The sequence below is a fragment of the Priapulus caudatus genome, unplaced genomic scaffold (assembly GCF_000485595.1).
Source record: "Priapulus caudatus unplaced genomic scaffold, Priapulus_caudatus-5.0.1 Scaffold105, whole genome shotgun sequence".
NCBI lineage: Eukaryota > Metazoa > Priapulida > Priapulimorpha > Priapulimorphida > Priapulidae > Priapulus > Priapulus caudatus.
In genome coordinates, this window is record NW_014577166.1 from 241,207 (window position 1) to 262,904 (window position 21,698).

Genomic DNA, 21,698 nt, shown 5'->3' on the forward strand with positions numbered 1-21,698 from the left:
GCTCTATAACTCGGCCCCTAATTGACCTAGCGCGACCAAACTTCGTATACTTACACATCTTGGGGAGAACACGGGGGATACATGTAGTTACATGTAGTTGGCGACAACTGCCCTTTCTAGTTGTTAATGCAGCTGCTCATTCGTCAGTAAACCTGGTAGTTTCGGACTAATGTGATACTGTTAGTTTTGAACCCTGCCCATGTGTGAATTGAAATGTTAAGAATATTATGTATCGGTATATGGCTATCAAATGCCTTATTGTAATCAATGCAAAGCATGTCAGAGGATATGAAATAAAAATTAATATGGACACTTAAAGCAATGTTGCTTGCTGAGCAGTGCTGCCACCTAATGTAAACACTGATTCTTGGCACCAGTAGCTGCCACGCTGTGTGGCAAAAGAAACTTAAAACTTGAAAGAGGATAGTATATCAGATGCGGTAAATCAGAAGGATAGCAAAAACTTCTAGAATGTGTTGTGACAAAAAATTCGGGCTTATTAGTTTAGAGGCAATGTGAATTACGTGCATGTAGCTGTAGGTAGGACGTGCCTCTGTATACGGAAGCGATAGCAATAGTAACGGCTCTAGTGCTACGCTAGCAGGAAATCATTGATTACACTCAGACTGAATGCAGCAGCGTGCAGTACTGGATTTCACCATGTTACACCATGGTCATGTCAACTATAACGTGTCTACTGCATGAGGTGGGTTAAAAATGTTGGCACGCATTCATTGAAATGCTTTAAATGACAAAGTGGGAAAGATTTTATTGTCTGCTCACCACCGTTTGATCTTGAAGTGGCTTAGAAAAACCGGACAGACAAACAGCATTAGGCTGGCACAAAGTTCCCGTGTGCTGCACCTACTGTCGCGAGCGTTTGGGCAGTGGAGCTGTACGTTGAGGGCACGTTTTATTCTAACGAAATTTTGTATTATTTTAATTGAGATGGGCATCAGTTTTGGTCTCAGAAATTCTTAAAAAAGGTTTCTATTTAACTGAACGGTAATTAGGTTTTTGCTTTACGAGCATTCACCTCGCGAGGAGATTTTTGTGAATGCCTTACTCTGGTCAGCCTGAGTAGGAGTCTGTTTGTATGTGTGTGTGCACGCCTGCGTGTGACGTTCGTGCGTGTATGTGTGCCTGAGTGTGTGCGTGTTTGTGCACGTATACATGTACTAGTCTGCATATATGAGAATATATAGCTAGAGTCAAATATTGTGGATATTGCTAAGTTTGTTTTTTGTTGCTTTGAAAATTTTCAAAATTTGCAATGAAGATTTGTATCTAAATTTAAAACCATTAGTGTCAAATTTCACATTCCACTGTTCTTTGACATATGGAAAACTTAACATTTATTGTGTCTGTTGTGTTACACAGGAAAAGCGCACAATGCTAGACAGTTACGATCGAAACCAGTTGCAGAAGTGTCTTGACAACTTGCAGAGAGCTATAAAAGGTGAGGCAAAAATCTCTCTGTATCTATTTCATATTTCATATATTCTATCATATTTCTGTATCTTGTGTTAATGATCGCCGACATAATCATGCTTAAGGATTTAATGAATGTCTTCTTACTCACGTGCATACGTATGTGTTCGGAAACAAAAGACAAAACAAACATTGTTTTTGTTTCAGTGACATCAGTACAAACTATGGTTGAAAGATTAGAGGGTGTGTCAAGGCAGCTTGGGTAAGTAGTTTCTTATTTGTAAATTGGTGTGTATTTTTTAGCAGAAATGTATAGGTAAGAGAAAAACGTGACAATAGAAGAATTTGTGGTGAAGAGGTTTAAGGGTGTGCAGGTCCTGTGTGCTGCAGTGGCAAGGTCAAGTGTAGCGTGTAGTGACCAGAGAAGAAGAAGTGGTGAAGAGGTGATTGTGGAGGAAGTTGGAAATAGGCTAGGATTGATATATTTGCGAGTATTTGACTTCAAGAAACCGTAGATACTCTAAACCGAGTGCCGCAGTTGGTTGCCTCTACACTCATCTTGTATCTTTTCTTACTGGCCAAACCACAGTTGGGGAGGAATACGCTTTGTCAGAAGCGACATTTTTTAACTACATTTTTTGACATTTTTTAACTACATTTTTTGACATTTTTTAACTACAAGAATAATTATTTAAATAGATGCTTTAGTTCTTAATGGGGTTCTACCTAGATACAGAAGTCTCATTAACGTCTTGATGCACGCAGGCTGAAGTTCACAGCAGGGCCATCTGGCACGGACTGCTTCATCAGTACAGACATGTTCTACGTGGAGGTGATGTTGGATCCTTCTGGTCGAGTGAAGGATGTGAAAATCGCTCACCATGGGGACCCCGTGGTAAGCTTTCTGTAGTAGCTATGCGGTTGGTTGTAAATAGTCTTTAGATGTTTTAACCGTGAGTCCATACGTGGTGTTGATGAATGAGGGCAGGGTTTCTTCCTGGATAAAATCAGGAGCGAGGTGGCATGGATGAAGTAGTAGGTGCTGAAGGCGCTAACTGACACGAGTGCTTTCGTATTACATGTGCCTAGCGTGTGCCTGGCTGGTGTGTGTCTGGCAAACCTGGCAAACGTGGTCGAACCCGCAGTGTTTGCTTTTGTGTGTGGCAGCATTGATCAATGCATGGTAGTGCTGGGGACATATGAGGAGAACCCGGGACTGGATAATGCTGTCTGGATATCGACTTGGGGGGGGGGAGAATTTGCAATGAGGTGGCAATTTCGGCAAATATTGAGTGAGGCTGATGAAAAATCAGCAAGGCGACACGCCTCGCTTATCAATGTTATCATCTGCCAGCGGAAATACTCGAGGGAACCAGGCAAATTTGTTATGGAGTAAAAAACCTTTGAAAATCTCTAAGGATCTGTTAGATCTCAATTTATTAATATTAACCTTCAGAAAGAATGTTTGTTACTGTTTTTATTGGCAATTTATGTGTAAAATTGTTGTTTATTTGCAAAAAATGTCAGTAGGTTGTAACAAGATACACGTACTGATTCCTACTGAGACTGAAAATGCAGACAATAATCTGAGATTGGTTTATAAATAACTACTGTTCACTATTGATATCTATTCATATTGTTTTCAGAGTTGCGATGAATTGGTGCAAGTATTAACGTAAGTGTTGGTTCTGTCAAAATAACTGCATTTGTTTGCACATTCAAGTCGATTAGTTGTTTGCACATTTGAACGTTTCATGTTTAATGGCAGGTTGTCATGATTTAGGCATGGATCTGAACGAAAAGCTTAAAGAGATTGTGTGTGATAATAGTTTAGAAAGAGCAACTTTGTTTTGGTTTCTGGGGCACAAGCTTATACCGGATGATCTTTCAATATTTGGAAAGTATATACTGATGAATTTTAAATGGGGCAATAGGATAGCCTGACATACTATGATCTTTCGATATTTTATGGTTTTAATGAGTAGAATTTTTATAACTTTAAGTAGATAAGTTGCCTAGAGTTCAATTGATTATTTAGTGTGTATAACTTTTGTGCGCGTATTTGTGTAATAGAAGTATTGTCATTGTTTACTTTTATTTGGCAGACGAGGTGACTTTACAATATTCACTGAACATCTACAGGGCTTGGCAGCTATATACCAAATCAGTTCTGAGAAGTAAGTATGTTGTTAATTTCTTACTATTGTGCAACCGTATGTGTTGTTTGAAACATAAATCAAAAATTTAACTGAACTCTGAAAGTCTATTTCTTACTCATGTGTTTTTAATCACATTGTAGCTCTTTAATTGTGATTTGATACTGGTAATTTAAGGCTGGTACAGTTTAAGTGTCATTTTGTTATTTTTTATTACAACATTTAACATATTTCTATTCTTTTTTATTATAAAATTATGTATATTGTTTCTACTTGTGCAGACACCAGAAGACTAAGGGATACTTGGCACTACAGTCTCTAGAAACAGATCTCACAATGCTAGCAGAATTACAAAAGTAAATCATTCTTACTACCATTGAAGCTCTGTTGTTTTGTGGGCTGGTGCATGTGCCACGTAACACTCCAGTATAAGCATGGATTACAGAAATTTAACGTTTTTAGAGATGTCTAAAAGAGCGTATCACGCCCAATTGTAGCATGTTGCTAATTGTTGTTGGATTGTAACACATTTTACAGTTGTTCCATTCTTGATGTATCTGATCTAATACACAAGTCACCACTTGGAATTGTACAACCGAGAAGAGGAGGTAAGCATGTATGATTTTGCCTGTGACACTGCAAATAATAGTGCCAACTAGTGGAACTGTCGAAAATTAACATTAACAAAATTACCATTGGAGGGTAAGTCTTCGTACTTTGACTGAGAAGTATTTATTTTATCGTCTTGCAGGGCGTGCACTCAAGCTCGTATATCTAGTTTCCCCCTATGAGCTTCTGGATGTGAAGGAGAAGACGTCCATCATGCTCTCCGTGGAAAGTTAGTAACTTCTACAGTTATTTCAAATCAAAAACGAATGATCTCCTAATGGATCCATCATCCTGAGCAGTATTGCTCCCTCTTCGATGTTGTTACTGGGTCTGTCAAGCTAGACCAATTTATGCACGTTTTTCATGTGTGCATGCCAAATTATCAAATATGCAGCAGTTTTATTACCGAGCAGACTTTATAATATGTTCCTATCTCAATGATGATCGGCTAGAGATACCTGTCTCCTTAAAGATCAATTGACTGGTACCTCTTAAAATATTACAGGTAAAAGTGTGGTTGGTTTTATTCAGAAGGTTGAGAAATGTTTTTTTCTGTAATTAGTTGAGATCAATTGAAACTAATTTAATTAGACAGAGCAAACAAATGCATTAATTTTAGTCAGTACACAAGAACTGGTAAGCAGGAGCACTCACCTTGCTCATGTGCTTGTATGGATAGTAGGCTGGAGCTAATCATTGTGTTTTTTCGTAGATGTGGTGCAAAAAAAGATTGGGACATCACTGGCAGTAAACATTGAAGTTTCCACCTCTCACAAACTTCAGACCAGAGCACTCATGTCTGTTGCAAAAACTCTGGATGGAAAAAGGTAATATTTTGACATGTGTTTTAGTTTTATAAACTATATAATCACAATTTAATCGGATAACATTCATATATATCACAGTTTCGTCTATTATGAAAAGAATGTGTGTATATTTCATTACTGCAAACTCTTATTTTGTGACTGTAGTTTGCCATCATTTGATGCACTAAGCAACTTGAACAGCTCCACGTTGCCTGCCTGCTTCATACTGAATCTTGGTCAGCCCGTTCCACTGGCATCCTGCCTCATCCACAAGATCCAAACGATAACGAGTAAGTACTTGCTGATCTAATTAGTAAAATTCTGACTGCAAACGTTTAAGTCGCTGTTAATAACGTCTTGCATTTTAACTGCGACTTATTTTTGTTTGTTCTGTTGTGGCTTTTGTTAGCCATTGATAGTTATGCGTTGCGTGCCGTGGAAGTTTTATTCAGCCTCTGTTCGTTATATGTTCTCGGGACTGTAGTCGTAAAAAGGCCATTACCTCGTCATCGTGCAATGAGGTCATGAGGTTTTGCAAACTCACCAGGATTTTTCTCAGTCAAGGCCCCTGGCCTTGTATTACTATATTTTATTTATATATAAAATAATTATAATAACTAAAATTATATAATAATATATTATTATTATTATATATTTACAATTAAAATTTTTTAAACATTTTGTTTATTGTATTTGTATTATTATTGTATTATTTTAATTGGTGCTCCCTCATCGCATGAACTCACTTGTGCCTGACGATGTTCCTTCACAGACGTGGAGTTTGCAGACACATCGCAAGCTTCTCCCTTACTTGGCTTGTTAGTTAACAACTACTCTAACTCAACCACAGATCTGAGGAAAGGGCTCTATGTCGTAAGTGATTCGTGTGATTCCAGCAGTCGTATATATGAGAGTCAATCTTGTAAAATTGTTCCAATGTAGCTTCGTTTTGTCAGCTAGTAAAGAACTGTTGGGTGAAATAGCAAGATTAGAATGATGGAAAATTACACGAATGGGAAAATATCTTGACAAAGCATTTCATAATTCATAACCCATTTATGCAACCACTATATTGAATTGGTGAATAATATATAGGTAAAAGCCTGGGGCCCATTGTCAGAAACATCGTAAAGTTAATGCTAATTTTAATGCTAAGATAACACTTACGACTAATGTTATTGTTACGAGAGTAGCGTTGACAGAAACACATCGCAGCTAGTAGAAAACTTACGATAACAGGAACTTAATCACAAGGCTGCTGATTGGATGAGAATCGATCACAAAATTCAAATTCATACACATTTATTGTACATCACAGTTATTTATGCATATTATGATGGCTAACCATATGTAAATAATATTTGATGAAAAACGACGTGGTCATTAATTTGTCAAGTCAAATTCTCGCACTGTAACACGAGACGCGAGAGTCGTGGCAAAATGGCAAAGTAGTTCAAACAAGAGAACAAATGCCATACGCCATTTGTAAATGTATTGTTGTGTTTTATAATCGGTAGATAATAAATGATTTTGACGTGTTTTTCAAGAAAAACACACATTTTATTCATTATTATAAAATATAATATCACTATAATTGTAATTCGTAGTGTAAATGTGTTATTTTCAACTTAATATTAAAGTTACGAGAGGGTCTGGGCTCTCGTAATGTTAAGAGGATATTTGCGAGGATTTTTTGTTCTCGTAACATTACGATGTTTCTGTCAACGGTTAACGAGTGGAAGTTAATGTTAAGTGTAATGTTAAGACTAATTTTGTTTCTGACAACGGGCCCCTGATTCACACAATATACATGTTTGCGCCCACCAGCACATTGCTTTCTTATCCATGCAAGGTGCCTATTTTCTAGAATCTTCCTGACCAGCACCACTGCTACTTCATGAATGAGAATCGGGCTCTGACGGGTGTGATGGTGGATAAGGTCCCATTCACTCATCCCACGCACGTGCCTCAGATCATCAGCTTTCTGAGACAGCAAGCACTGTTCAATTGTGTCATGGACAGTTGTATTAGGAAAAATGCAAAACAAGGTGAGTGGGGAAACAGCGTAGATGGCAGTCGATGGTGTTGGTGTTGTATGAAATAGGACTAGATGGCACATGAGATGCAATGGTATGTCTTGTCCTAGTATTGAAGATCATTCTAATCATTGATTATAAATTTACGAAATTACCAAAGTAATCTAAAACCAGATAGTACATAAATATACTTCACATGGTCAAATAAAAGTACATTTAATGTGTTATTCATTGATTTCTAAACATGATACATCGTTTGAATGACTGATTCTAGATCCGGGAAATGCTACAATGTTTGAGGTCACTCCAATGTCAGTGCAGTCAGTCAACATAACATTCCAACATCCCCTAGAGGAATCCATAGCTACAGGTTGGAAATGAACTTTGTTACCGTGGTTACGTTTCATCATCAACACTTGTTATTTAATATTTCCTTAGGTTTCTGACTGATTTTTGTATGATTTTAAAAAGTGACTATTTCTTGCCATGTTCTGGAATGTGGTACTCATAATGTGATGGTGGCTTTCATCTGTTTTATTTTTTCGCATAGTTCAATTGGATCTGAGTGACATTCCGCACATCAAGTGTGAAGTCGAAATAGCCATTGGCAGCGAGCCTCTATGTGACAATGAGTTTGTCACGAAAGTTATGCAAAGGTTTGTCACCTCGTGCATGTGGGACATGGTTAAACAGTTAGACATTATGTTTATGCACACTTGTGTGCGTGCGTATGTATACGTGTGTGTGCGTGCGTGTGTGCGCGCATGCTTGCGTGCATGTGCACTAGTTTGTGTGGGTGTGTGTGTGTGCGTGCACTCTGGTCTGCTCTGTGTCACTCTAGCTGTAACACTCTAGAATACAACTGTACTATTGTTATTTATGTCATGTTGTTGTTATGTTATTACTTATGTTGGCAATTGTTAATTTTATCGCAACTAATGTCATATTTATTTCCTTCAGGTGTTGGTCGATACCTATTACTATGCGATCTGTGATCAAGAAAGCAATCAGCTCAGGAAAATCCTCACTGCCGGACTTTTCGTTCTCGATGGTATCGACACAGGCCGGGCATCCCGACCAGGGACTGATGTTTCCAGACCAGTACAGCGACACCAATAGCAACGAAGTGAAGTTCAGAGGCGAACCGACCGTGATGCCGAACGTTCCGAATACGGTATACTCCCAGTACAGCCTGTCGCAGCCGCCTCCTCAGTTTTCGATCGATCAACAACAACAACAGCAGCAACAAGCACAACAGCAGCAACAAGCACAACAGCAGCAACAAGCACAACAGCAGCAGCAGCAGCAGCAGCAGCCATCGCATCAGCAACAGCAGTTGCAGCAGCCATCGCATCAGCAACAGCAGTTGCAGCAGCAGCAGCAGCCGTCAGAGCAGCAGCAGCAGCTACAGCAACAGCAGCAGCTGCAGCAGCAGCAGCAGCGCATCGTGCTCGGCAACATGGGCTTCACCGCGCAGGAGATCGACGCGCTGCAGTGTGACAAGGACGGCGGCGAGAACCCGCTGCTCGCCAACCTCCTGCACGACGTCATGGTGCGCCAGAAGCCGAGCCCCATGCTCAACAACCTGCTCAGCGACCCGTCCGCCGCCGCCGCCGAAAACGAGCCCGCGTCAATGACCACCAAGCAGCAGCATCATCATCAGCAGCAGCAGCAGCAGCAGCAGCAGCAGCAGCAGCAGCAGCAGCAACAGTTGCGCAAGCCGCGCAAACGAAAGTCGATGTTTGCGGTGGGCGGCGGTGCCGGCGGCGGGGAGCCGCGAAGCCCCGGCCGGAGTCCGGCGCGCGCCAAGTCGCTCGAGGAGGAGCTGCTCCGCGAGAGCGACTACGCGGTGGCGGCGGCGACGGTGGCGCCACCGACGTCCGCCGAGCTGCACGTCGCGAAGATCGCGTCGTCGCTCGACAGCCTCATCGAGTCGGAGGCGGCGAAGGCGGAGCACCGGCGCCGCCTGTCAACGCTCGAGGAGATCATCGACAGCGTCGCAGAGGGCGCCGGCGGTCACGGCCGCTCGGAGGCGTTCGCTGGTCCAGCGCGCGCGCCGTCGCGCGGCAAGCCCGACAACAAGTACGCGTTCCCGGCCGAGCAGCTCGACTTTGCCGACATCCTCGCACAGCACGGCGGCGCTGCGTCGACGAGCTACGTGGACGCGGTGCTCGCGGGCGACGGCCTCGAACTGACCGCCGTCACCGCTGCCGCCGCGCCGCAGCTGACCGCCGCCTCGCAGCTGAACGCGGCCGCGGCGATGGCCGCTGCCGGACAGTTTGCGAAGCCGGCGTCGCTGGAGCGCGTGAAGCAGCGTCGTCCGAGCGACCGGGACGGCACGCCGCTCGAGGCGCTCGACCTCTCCACGCAGAAACACGAGGCGCTTCTCCACCTCGGCGGAGTCGGTGGTCTCGGCGGTCTCGGTGGCAGCGTCAGGGGGGAGGCGATGGGGATGCCGAACCTCCCGTTCCGCCGCAGCCTGAGCGTCGACTCGGCCGTCATGATGAAGCCTGGGTTCTTCGCCGAGCAGCAGAAGCAGCAGCAGCAGCAGCAGCAGCAGCAGGGGAGGAAGCGCGGCCCGAAGCCGGGAGAGAAGCGCAAGGAGCGGGACGACACGAAGAAGGCGGCGAAACGGAAGAAGGGGCTCGACGGCGGCGGCGGCTCCCAGCAGAGGTCGCCAGCGAGGTCGCTCACCCCGAGCAGCAGCATCGGGTCGCTGACTCCGCCGGCGGGTTTCGGCGAGCCAACGATGACGCCGCCCAGTAAGCCCGCGACCCCATCGCAGACCCCGCCGCTGCCCCCGCACACGCCGCCGTGGCAGACGTCCACGCAGACGCCTCCCAGGCCTGCGCCGACGCCGCCGCGGCCGTTCCAGACGCCGCCGCGCCTCTCGCAGGCGCAGACGCCGCCGCGCTCGATACACACGCCCCCTCACGCGCCGTCGCCGACCTCGCAGCGCACCGCCGCCACGGCCCAGACGCCGCCGCGCGCGTCGCAGACCCCGCCCTGCATGCCGCCGTCCGTCACCCCGCCGCTCGCCGCTCCGAAGCAGCCGCCCGCCGAGAAGGTGCTGTCGCCGCAGAAGATCATCGTTGTGTCGTCGGCGAGCAAGAACGCCGCCCCGATCGTCGCGCCGAGGGCCGGCGTTGCCGTCCTCGCGCACACATCCGGCGTCAAGGTCGGCACGTCCCTGCTCAAGTCGCAGTCGGTCGCCGTGGCGACGGCGCAGCTGATGAGCGGCGGCGGCTCGACGAAGCTGTCGTCGGCGAAAGTGCCATGCTACGCTCCCAAGCCGGCGCAGCAGCCCGTCAAGTACAAGCAGGTCATCTCGGGTCTCTCCGCTTCCGGGATCAAGGTGCCCGTGTACAGGCCCCCGCAGCCGAAGCAGCTGACAAGCCCCAGCCTGCCAAAGCCTCAGACGAGTCCGAATATACCAAGGCCGAGGACGAGTCCGAGTTTGCCGAAGACTTTGATTAGTCCGAATCTCCCAAAGCCGGCGTCGAAGACCCCGACGGTTGCATTGACGAGCCTCGCAAAGTTTTCGACGACGAAGGTGACGAGTTCGTTGAAGAGCAAGTCCGGCAGCAAGTTTCATTCTACGCCTAGTCCCAAGTTTCATTCTACTCCTAGTCCCAAATTTCATTCGACGCCTAGTCCTAAATATCATTCGTCCCCTAGCCCGAAATTTCATTCTTCGAGCCCGAAAACGCATTTGCCGAGCGCCAAGTCGAGTTTTCCTCATCAGAAGTCGCGTGCTTCGAGTCCCAATACTCACGTTTCTAGCCCGAAAACGCTCATGACAAGTGCTAAACTTCACTCCACGAACCCAAAGACGGGCCGGCCCGTCGATCCATCCAAAGCGACGTTCAAGCACGGCTCTTCGAAATCCGCCGTCTCCTCTAAGTTCGCGAAGTCGGGGGGAGCTCCGACGACGGTGACCGTCTCCAAGGAGGGGACCTCGAAGCTGATCACCAAGCAAGCGCAGGTGAAGCTGAAGCCGCTGTCGATGCTGTCGGCCGCGTCCTCGGATAAGCTGACCGTCGCGACGACGCCCAGCACCGCAGACTCGGCCTCCTCGGTCGCGGCGTCGGCCGTCACCTCGGCGCCAGTCACGTCGCCGTCCGGCAAGCCTCTGTTTCGCGCCGGCCGCAAGGCGTCGCTGATGTCCCTCATCGACAAGCTGCACAGCAGCGCCAGTAGCGTCAACGTCATGGTCGGCTCGCCAAAGTCCGGACGCAAGGACGACCGATCGAAGACGTCCTCCGGGAAGGTGGCGCGCGTGGAGAGGGGACAGACCGACAGGAAGGGAGGAGAGAAGACGTCGATCAAGCTGACCGTCACCAAGACGATGACGTCGGATTGGACGACGAAGCTGACTTCGACCGCGTCGACGAAATCTTCGAAACCGCAGAGGCCGAGTCAGCCGTCGCTGCGGCAACCCGTGCCGCCCTCGAGCGAGAAGCCCGTTTCCGTTTCGGCGAAGACGACGGCAGATACGTTTAGTAAAACCGTCGATCCGGCTGCGGCAGTGACCCAGGCCGCCGCTCCCGTCTCTCACGCTCAAACGACGACGAGTGCGGCGTCCCCATCCTCAGTCATAGAGGTAGCGGCGACGGAAGATTTAGCCGGGAAAGAGGGCGAGGCGTCATCCATCAATACCGTTCTAGAAATGCACGATCTCTGTTCTCCCGAGGAAGATAAAGAAGCCGCCGCGTCCGCGCACGATTCGAAAGGCGCGAATTTCGAATTGATCGCCATACCGGAGCCCATCGAAGACGCAGAAGTGCTGCCACCTGCCGTCGCGCCGCGAGAAGAGGTGCCGCCGCCATGCGAGGCCGGCCAGGCGGAAGCGACAGTGCCGGAGGAGGTCTCCGTGCCGGACACGCACGTCGACATGGCAAAGGCTGAACCGGCAGTCATCGTCCAGCCGTCGGCTGAAGAGCCGAAGGATTCGACGCTCGCCCAGCCACCGCCGCTAACGGAGAGGCCTCCGCCGACAGAGAGAGCTCCTCCGCCGCCGCCACCGAAGATCGGGAAGCGAGACTCGCCGATCGCGCCCGGAAACAACGGCATCAAGGCCCCTCCGGCGAGCACCCCGCCGCCGCCGCAGCCGGCAGTGGAGAAGGCCGAGCCGGTGCTGCGGCGCTCCTCCTCCGCGGCTTCCTCTCCGTGTGCGGAGGAGCTCAGCAGCCCCGAGGACAGTCTCATCATCGACTACCCGGCCACGCCGAAATCGGCGAAGACGAGGGCGTCGCCCGCGCTGAAGCAGGCGACGCCCGCCACATCGCCGGCCGGCGCGAGGTCGCCAGGGAGGGCGCCGGCGCAGCAGTCGCCGGCGACGGGGAAGTCGCCCGGTCCCGCGGCGAAGTCGCCGTCGACGCCGTACGAGAATTCGAATCCGAGTTCGATCAAGTCGGAGACGTCGTGCGTGATCGACGACGATCTCATGGATGAGGCGCTGATGGGACTAGGATAGGCTTTGCGCGACGAGGCGTTCGATCCCGCCCGCCACCCATCGCACCGGCCGTTACCGTGTGACTTTGCCCTGTTGGCGTCGTTGTGCGAACGCGGCGGTGCCAAGCGGTGCACTTGCGGGTTGAACGTTTGCTGCTTTTGTAGAGTGTACAAAAAGTTTTATTGCGGAGTCGTTTTAATTGCCGTGTAAATGCTTTGTTTTTAGATTGAGTTTAATCGTAGATCTGCTAGTTACCGCATCTTTAGCGGCAGTTTGAATCTGTTGTTATAGAAACCTGTACGAAGCTGTTTTCCACCACATCTTCCCTATCGCAGGCAGAGCCATCCGATGCTCACACATATATATAGCCGCTGAATGCTGAGTGAAATGATGGCTGCTACCACTGGGGCAGTCACTTTGTAAAATGCTTTCCTTTATATATATATATATACATATATGTGCTTCTGCTTATAAATACAATTTTCGGATAGTGCTGCGCTGGAATATGGAGGAAAGCTAATGTGGACAGTTTGCTTCAAGTGTATGATATGACAGGTCCTGACTGCGAGTGTACAAGAAATGCACACTGAATGTACCAGAATCATGTAACTGGTCAGTGTGATGTAAGCTTAGTTTTACTTTTTGTTTGCTGTTTTTTATGCATTTGGAAATTGATATATCTCTATATTATATCAAGAGCATATAAAGAAGGAGAGCGTACAGCGGTGAAATGCGGAAACCATGTTGCAGTATTAGTCGAATTAATAAACGTTTCCCGTTTTCTTTTGACGATTCTTTGCAGTATTATTGATCAGCTGTCCTACTTTGTTAATATAAAACAAACCGCATGTCCCTACGTTGCCCCTACGCTGAGATAATGAGCGGTGAAAATCTGGTATTTTCGCCGAAAACCGACTCGATATACCTGCTGACTGCGACTGTCTCTCGCTTTGAGATAACTTCGGGAAACCTCGCGTGTTTCCGTCAATGATTGACAAATGGAATGAATGACATCTGTTATTGATTGCCATAGTGATGACCCCCACCTGTGCCCACCTCACGCTGGATGTAGTAAACTCTGTAGTACTGACGTAATGAGGCGGCGCTACCATGGCGCTACACAGCTGCGACCGGAAGCAACACACTGGCCACAAAGCGAGAGAGGGTCGCAGTCAGCAGGTATCTCAAGTCGGTTTTCCGCGAAAATACCACATTTTCGCCGCTCATTATTTCAGCGTAGGGGCATCGTAGGGACATGCAGTTTGTTTTATATTAACAAGGTAGGACAGCTGATCAATAATACTGCAAAGAATCGTCAAAGTAAAACGGGGAACGTTTATTAATTCAACTAATACTGCAACATGGTTTCAGCATTTCACCGTTGTACGCTCTCCTTCTTTACAATTATATGCTCTTGATTATATATATATATGTGCGTGTGCGTGTGTGGGCGTGCGTGCGTGCGTGCATGCTTATCTATCCTGATATTATGTACATTTTAAGACAGAATGATGGGAGGTTTTCAGGAATATTGTCACATGAGCAGTTTATATACACGTTTTACTTATTTTACTATAGTTATTTAGAGATGTTCAGAGTGAGATTAAAGTACGTTTGCCATTGTCGCATACAGTTCAACTAGTACAAACTGTTCCGCAAACTGTTCCACTAGTACATTATTGGTGAACATACAACTACCAGAGCAGTTACAGAATAGTGGACTGATAGCTAGGATCTGTCTTTAATGATTTATAATTATCAGCAGGGATAAACCTACAAAATTGTTGATCAGATTGGTCGAAGTGATGCATGGCTTCCCTGTTAACTAAATCGCGCATTTCCACACGTCAGGTGAGTGAAATTATGCATTAACGTTCTCGATGGGTTGTGATAAGCAGCCACTGGTGCACTGCGGTGCAGAGATCCGGGGGAAGAATCTGTTAGGAGTAAACATTTTTGGTGATAAATAAGTGGAATTTCAGACCATGCAAATACTTATATACTTAAATATTCAAAACAGTAGATCTATGTATCCCAAACAGAAGTGGTAATATCCTATCTGAGTAATGTGAAATAGGATTCCATTATTAGGTGTTGTATATAATTTTATTATGTGTACTTTAATGTGTAAATATTTTATCTGTTGTTACATCTGTATTTTGTACATACCATGAAAGCATGTTAATTATTTTCAATCGTGTTATATTTAAACATTGATTTTCATGCATTAACTATACGAAATCAGTGAAAGATTCTATTTGCATTACTATCTTAATCATTAATTGCTGTTCAACGCGTGTTAGTTTATTTAATAATATCATAATAGTGCTAGTGCATATGTAAACTTGTGCAGGGTGTGTCGTAAATCATGGTTTTTAGCTCATCTGACGTAGTCAGATGCAGCTTGTAGAATCGCATGATTATCCGTGCGTCCGTCCGTGCGTGCGTCAACAGTTGGGCACAAATCTTAACCGCTCGACGTACGGTCACGATATTCGGGACGTCGGGGGGGAGGGGGATCGTGAAAAGGACTCCGGATGACAAATTTGGCGGTCAAGGGTCAAAGGTCAAGATATGTAAACGGAGGGGGAATATTTCCCCCTTAACTTAATGTATAGGAGGAAATACGGAATTGCGGCACAAATCTTAACGGCTTGACCTATGCTCTTAATATTCGGTGTATAGTGTTATGGGCAGGAAACCCATCACCAGAGCAAAATTGGAGGTCACAGGTCAAAGGGCAGTGGGGGAAAGGTCAGATATCAGACATATAGCCCATGGCCTAATGGACAGAGTGAAAAACTTTTTTTGTTTCAGCGCTGACCTACCATTTTTATCACTTTATTGAAAGGACCATGAAATGTGCTTTCCACTGACGTGCGAAGAGTAAGTGTCTGATAACCTTTTGACCCTCAAGAGGAGGGTTAAACATGGATTCCTGAACTGCCTCAATGACGTCAGTGTTTTCCTATTCATGGCACATCCATAATTTAGAAACCCAATAAGCCTGGATAGCCGAACGCGTACAGCACAGGCGTCACGGCTCAAAGTTCGTTGGATCGAATCCCATCTGATTTTTTATTATTTACCTGTTTTCTGTCTTTTTCTATCTTTATCCATTTAACTATTTTTGTCCAATTAATGCAAATATTTACATGATTTATTTACAACAATTTAATAACAACAATTAATTTTTTTATAGGGTTAGGGTTAGGGTCACAATGCACCATAAAACAGGGGTTTCAGGCACGCAATTTGTATCAACCAATGGGATTTGGGAGGTATGCAGAATGCAGGTTGCTGAAATTATGTGTACGCAACTGCGTATCTGCATATCTGCGCCTAACAAAGGTGTCACTGCGCACGACTTAAATGGTACGTTTATAACCGTAGCAACAGACCTCAGATGAGCCCAGACGCTCTGCAGCTTTTGATTATATGATTAGATAGGATTTGTGAATGTTATTATATCAAATGGCTCTATGGCTATATATCTGCTGAATCAGATACATGAATACACGCTTCCGCATCTCACAAGATCGTTTCTTATTGCAATATTGTTATAAGGAAAGTAGCCAATTTCATTACCAATAATCTTGTATTGTAAGTATACCTGCGAGCGAGGTGTCAGTTCGTTGTATTGGGGCGGTTTTAGCTTGCACATTCTGTAGATTCGCTTTGCTAAATGATTTACTATCTCACTTGCAGTGGTTAATAGGTGGGTTTCATACTCGTGAAACGTGAAAGGCAGGATGATATGGTCACTCAGTAATACTGCTTATCTGTAACACCGAAAACATATACGTGGCAGGTAATGATGCATTTTCGGTAACGTGCACAAGCTCACTAATATGCGTTTTTCCAGTTGTCATGAGCAGCACTTGATAAATATGTTGTATATAATGTCTTTCAATTAAATAACATAGATTTTCTCCATCTGTGTCCGTGTGTGCATGCGTATACATGTGCGTGTGCGGAACATATTATGAACAATAAATAAAGGTTCAGTATGTATGTGCGTGTGCATGTAAAATATCATATACCTTATGTCTTATATGCATGTTTTCTATAGAAGGGCTAAAATACATTGTAATCATCTACACAAAAAGTCATTTTGTGTTTTTCAATAGTGTGCTTGTTTCGTTTGAGTCTCATCTGCTCTGAAATCACAGGACCACCTTCCAGAATTATTGGATTTGCTCCTGCATACCATCTAAGTCATAAAATTAACTGACAGCACAACTGAAATGTGAGCATACTGCAATTAGAATTTCATCATATAATAGCTTTAATTTAAGAATCATAATAGAGCCACAGTAGGCAAAGGTATAATGTGTATCACTGATAGCACGTTGTAAATATGAATCTCTTGAATGTTTCGACAAAACACCAATGAATATAAATACATTCAGCAACAAAGTAATCTGAACAGTTACAGGAAGATTAATATACTAAAATAGAAATATCATATATGTAAATAACGTCAGGATATGTTGTATAATTATTCGACAACGACTGACCAAAGCCCTGATTCGTGGGCCCGACTGGAAGACGGTGAAATTGGTGACACCCCTGTGAGAGAATACATTGTGATAAGCACCTATTAGCCAATAATCAATGTCACTACTCAGGCCAATATTTAAACGGTCACGTAAACCAGTTGGCTGTATAGCATTGCCAGGGACACTAGTGTGTATCACTAGTGTACAATAATGCTTAAGTGCCAGTAAGATAAGCTTGAAGAAATGAACACTGTTCATCGAAAAAGACTTAATTAACTAAGCTCTATGATTAAAATAAATATTTTGAAGTTATACATGCACATACTATATGCCTTTTTTAATATTATATAAGGACTATGGATATTGAGATTACAACGTCTGGAGACAAATATAAAGAGATCGCTAGAACAGCTTTCAAACTTATTTTCAGTTGTTGGGTCTTAATTAACCTACACAACTTTTTTTGTTATTAAATATTCATTAGCAGTAAATGGAAACTTACTCCATTTAAACCTGCCAATCGGTAGTCATTGACATCAATGGCGGCACCATTGCCTGCAATGTTTCTTGCATTAAGGTTGCGCAAATCATTTTGTTTCACGTACTATAAATGAAAACTCCTATTCAACTGTAAATTAATATCTAGCATAACCAATTTACAATTTAAGTAATGGTAACTGTGAATTTGTAAGAAATATTGTACTTAATTACTGACTACCGTATCGTACGTATGTATCTACTTACTTTATCATGATAGAAAATAAGAGTAATCATGAATGCTAAAACCTTCAAAAATGTTTGAAAATTGTAAGTGGTCTGCATGAAGCTTGTGAAGGTTTACTTCAATGCGACCCGATTCTACATCGTTTTCCCTGGCACCCTCCCTAGATACCAAAAAACTGCCCGAAATAAAGTGTTGAATTTTCATATTCGAAATGAAGGGCTGAATTAATATTTATTTATGGACATGCACAACAACAGCCTGTTGCTCACATGGCTTGTTGGGGGAGGCGATAGGTTAATGTCTGTACCGCTGCCATAATTGTGAAGGTCCACTAACATACAATAGCAAGTATTTAAAACACGTTTAAACATTTTGTCCAACTGACATTTAAAATTACAACTAGTTAGGTAGCATAGATAACCAACAATTGAACTGGAAGTAATGGTGAAATCTGCAAAAGCAGTGTACTTTACAGTAATAGATAGAAGGCAGCTCCACATAACTGGTTTTCATTAGCAATATAATACTGATTAGGCTCTGTATATAATTATATATCTACATTATATACAAAACATATGGCACTCTTGAAACATGACTGAAGTCTGCACAAATTTCGCTTTAAACAAAACAGTATTTCTTCCAAGTGACGAATAAATTAAATATGCATATATTTCTGGAAATTTAACATAGTTTTCATCACACTGCATGCTCCTGTTACTGCTAATCATATATTAGACTATCTGTTCATAACATCCTGTCGTGTCCCTCCTTACAACTCCTGGTCCCTCACCTATCAGGCAAACCTAGTCACAATGGCACTGGAACTTTTTCACCTCAGAACCCTTCCTCATCTTCCTTGCGATGTCCCGCAGCTGCCTTGCACGCACCAAGCATGACTCTCCTCGACACAAGGAGGGCATAAGAGAAGAGAGCCCCACCGGTGCCCCCTCCCGGTCACACCTTCTTCACCAAGTGTCACTCTCCACAACACAAGGAGGGCGCATAAGAGACGGGAGCCCCACGGGTGCCCCCTCCCGCTCACACCTTCTTCACCAAGAGTGACTCTCCACAACACAAGGAGGGCGCATAAGAGACGGGAGCCCCACGGATGCCCCCTCCCGCTCACATCTTCTTTACCAAGCGTCACTCTCCACAACACAAGGAGGGCGCATAAGAGACGGGAGCCCCACGGGTGCCCCCTCCCCCTCACATGTTCTTTACCAAGCGTCACTCTCCACAACACAAGGAGGGCGCATAAGAGACGGGAGCCACACGCGTGCGCACCCCCGACAGCCCTGCTCATCATCTTCTCTTTACCACAAGCGTACTCCACTCGTCCCAACAAACCAACAAGGAGGGCGCCATGAAGCAGAACCAGCGGAGCCTCCCACGCGGTTGCCCCTCTCCGTCCGCTCCACAACCTCTCTCTTCTTCCACGAACACAAAACACGTCACTCCTCCCGGCACAAGCGAGCGAAGGAGCGCGCGCGCATAAGAGACGGGAGCGCCCACAGCGCGCTGCCCCCCCCCCCGAAGAGCGGAAGCCCCGACCGGTGCCCCCACCCTCGCCCAGAGACCCGGACGGCCCCACGGGTAGCCCCCGCCCACCCTCTACCCCCCCCGAGACGGGAGCCTTCCACGTGTCCCACGCTCTTGCTCCGAGACGGGAGCCTCCACGGTCCACCCTCCCCCCCGCTCAGCTACTCCATTCATCCACAATGGCCTCAAGCCACCTCCTCACACTTCTCCTTGCGCTGCTATAATCCTCGCAAACCCAGTCCACCAACCCCAGGTGTCACCAACTGTCTATCCCCCACTCGCCCAGGCTTGTTCGCCGGACCTCGCTTATCTTACGTCCATGCCTGTGACAGCCGCAGGTCGCAGCCGCGAGGGTCGTGCGCCCCTGGCTGTTAGCCGCTCCTCTTGTACAAAGCGTCGACACGCCCGGCCCCTACCACCTTCAGTCCCCAGAGCGGGGGAGCGCGCCGGGCCGGGAGGATCGCATCGCGGCCGCGCGCACCTTACATATTAGTGTCCCTCAGTTGGAACGTCCGAGCGGCGCGTGCGAGCACTACGTGTGACGAGCGCAACGTCGATGACGCACAGCCCTCTGTAGGCGGGCGCGACGCCGTACACCGTCGCCGTCCGTACCCAAAGCTCGCCCCCCTGCACGACGCTTCGGTCTGCCGTCGGCTCATGATCACTGCCCCGCGTGCGCGCCTCGGTCCGCTCGCGCGCGTGCCCCCGCCCCGCAGTCCGCGGCGCTCCGTCCTGTAGGTCGTCAGCGGCCCTGCTGCCGTGTGGCGAATCCCCGCACGAGACTAAGCGTCGCACATAGTCTCACGGCCCAGCATAAAACGGGAGGAGCACCGATAACGAACTAAGTCCATCTCCAAACGATAATACCATTAACCCCCCGCGCCAAGCTGCACATTCTAAGACGCTGTGGGATAATTTGAGTCTGGTCATACCCACTGGCGAGGCCTAGATTTTGTGTTTATCTTAATGGAAAAAATTCGAATCCCTCATTGCTGGTATAACATTTTTTCCTAGTAATTATGGAGAGATATAAAAGAAGAAAAAACAAATGGCGTGATCAACAGTTTTAAGAAATAGCATATTCTGCCAGTAAACTGGTCGGCATCAACCAACCAGCTCGGGTAGTTGTGACCCAACTTCATAAACGGATAAACGCCATTGATATTTAAAAGATAAACCACTCCCCCTACTGGGTTATTGGCCAGCGTCTTATAAGAGAATATTGATTTAATTCCCCTAATCAACTTTGTGAAATCAACGTTGGACTGGGGCCGCATTCAAAAGCACAATCCATCGAGTGTTCAAGTTGCAAGAGTGTGTTCGTAAACACGTGGTGTCGGGCTATTTATACTGGAATCAAATAGCCTAACTATGTTATATTGTAAATAGTGCTGCCCATACGCTGCTGATACGACTGTCATTAAGTCAAATCTGTTGATATCCAATACCAGATAACCAAGTGACTATGAAATGGGACGAACACTTGGCCGCTCTACTTTGGAAACCAACTCGTAAAAGTTTTCTTTAAATTTGTCGCGCCACAGTTCGTTACGAACGCGACCTGACTGTCACATTATATAGACTTGGCGGTAAGCTGCCTATGTGGAAAAATAGAAGATTAAGGTGCTCCTGTTCGTGTGAACATTTCCTCATCGCTTCTGATAAATACTAAGTCACGTATTCAACACCCAGCGCGGCATAGCAGTTTATTTGCGTCGCGTACCGAACGGTTGTTTTGGTTGCCAGTTTACGTAACGTTAACACGGTAACGTACACCGTCCAGTGAAGTATATCACTCTAAGTCTTGATTCAAGCATAAATAAACGATGTCTAAAAGCCCACGCGAACTGCCTAAAAGGTGCAGCATAGGAATAGGATATTATGATCCGTATAGATAATGTTTGGGCAAAGTATACAGACATGTCGATGTTTGAATAAATACTCAGATCCGACTTCTTTTTTACCTGATGGCTGTTCAAAGCACCACCTTGTTCGTTAGCAAGTTAAAGTCATTTTACGAACGAGCGCTACAACGGGAGATCAAATAGCAAACTAAATCCTAATGAATTTTTTTCGTATCTCTTGATTAATTTAGTAAGAAAAATTAAGTGCCCCTTCTCGTTGGTACGCTCCTGAATTGAAAGTTTTTTCCTCGAATTTGATATCTAAAAATAAAGTTTGTCATCGCGCACACGGCACGACGAGCACAAATATTCTTCGTGTCCCGTAATTACGAACAGAAACTATAATTCATGAAAATATGTAAATTGTACTTGCATTAATCGACAAAAATAAACATTCTTTACGGAGGATCCTTATAATCAAATATACACGTAATTCATCGAAATTCAATTCAAAACGAAGCTGTACCGAAGTCTAATATCTCGTATTATATCAGCGTCCTTGTTCGAACAATGACCACGTCACACATAGGCTTCCT

The 21,698-nt window shown here is 45.7% G+C and overlaps 2 protein-coding genes across 2 annotated transcripts in view; both read left to right on the top strand.

The window, feature by feature from the left end:
- Positions 1-8,675, top strand: part of LOC106805196 (mediator of RNA polymerase II transcription subunit 1-like) — a 25,755-nt gene extending 17,080 nt beyond the window's left edge. Inside the window, exons 3-18 of the mRNA XM_014806695.1 lie at positions 1,381-1,459; positions 1,639-1,693; positions 2,197-2,326; positions 3,078-3,106; positions 3,537-3,608; positions 3,869-3,943; positions 4,125-4,195; positions 4,339-4,425; positions 4,909-5,023; positions 5,168-5,292; positions 5,775-5,875; positions 6,870-7,050; positions 7,313-7,408; positions 7,589-7,694; positions 7,999-8,337; positions 8,516-8,675. Of these exons, the coding sequence (XP_014662181.1) occupies positions 1,381-1,459; positions 1,639-1,693; positions 2,197-2,326; positions 3,078-3,106; positions 3,537-3,608; positions 3,869-3,943; positions 4,125-4,195; positions 4,339-4,425; positions 4,909-5,023; positions 5,168-5,292; positions 5,775-5,875; positions 6,870-7,050; positions 7,313-7,408; positions 7,589-7,694; positions 7,999-8,337; positions 8,516-8,675 (1,821 nt within the window). The remainder of the gene's footprint in view (positions 1-1,380; positions 1,460-1,638; positions 1,694-2,196; positions 2,327-3,077; positions 3,107-3,536; positions 3,609-3,868; positions 3,944-4,124; positions 4,196-4,338; positions 4,426-4,908; positions 5,024-5,167; positions 5,293-5,774; positions 5,876-6,869; positions 7,051-7,312; positions 7,409-7,588; positions 7,695-7,998; positions 8,338-8,515) is intronic.
- A 101-nt stretch (positions 8,676-8,776) lies between these two features.
- LOC106805197 (nascent polypeptide-associated complex subunit alpha, muscle-specific form-like) lies at positions 8,777-12,514 on the top strand. Its single transcript, XM_014806697.1, has one exon. The coding sequence runs from the start codon at positions 8,777-8,779 to the stop codon at positions 12,512-12,514; it is 3,738 nt and encodes a 1,245-aa protein (XP_014662183.1).
- The last annotated feature ends 9,184 nt before the right edge of the window (positions 12,515-21,698 follow it).

What these genes read in the sequence shown, in the direction of transcription:
- LOC106805197 (XM_014806697.1), top strand. Translation starts at nt 8,777, where the DNA reads ATGTTTGCGGTGGGCGGCGGTGCCGGCGGCGGGGAGCCGCGAAGCCCC.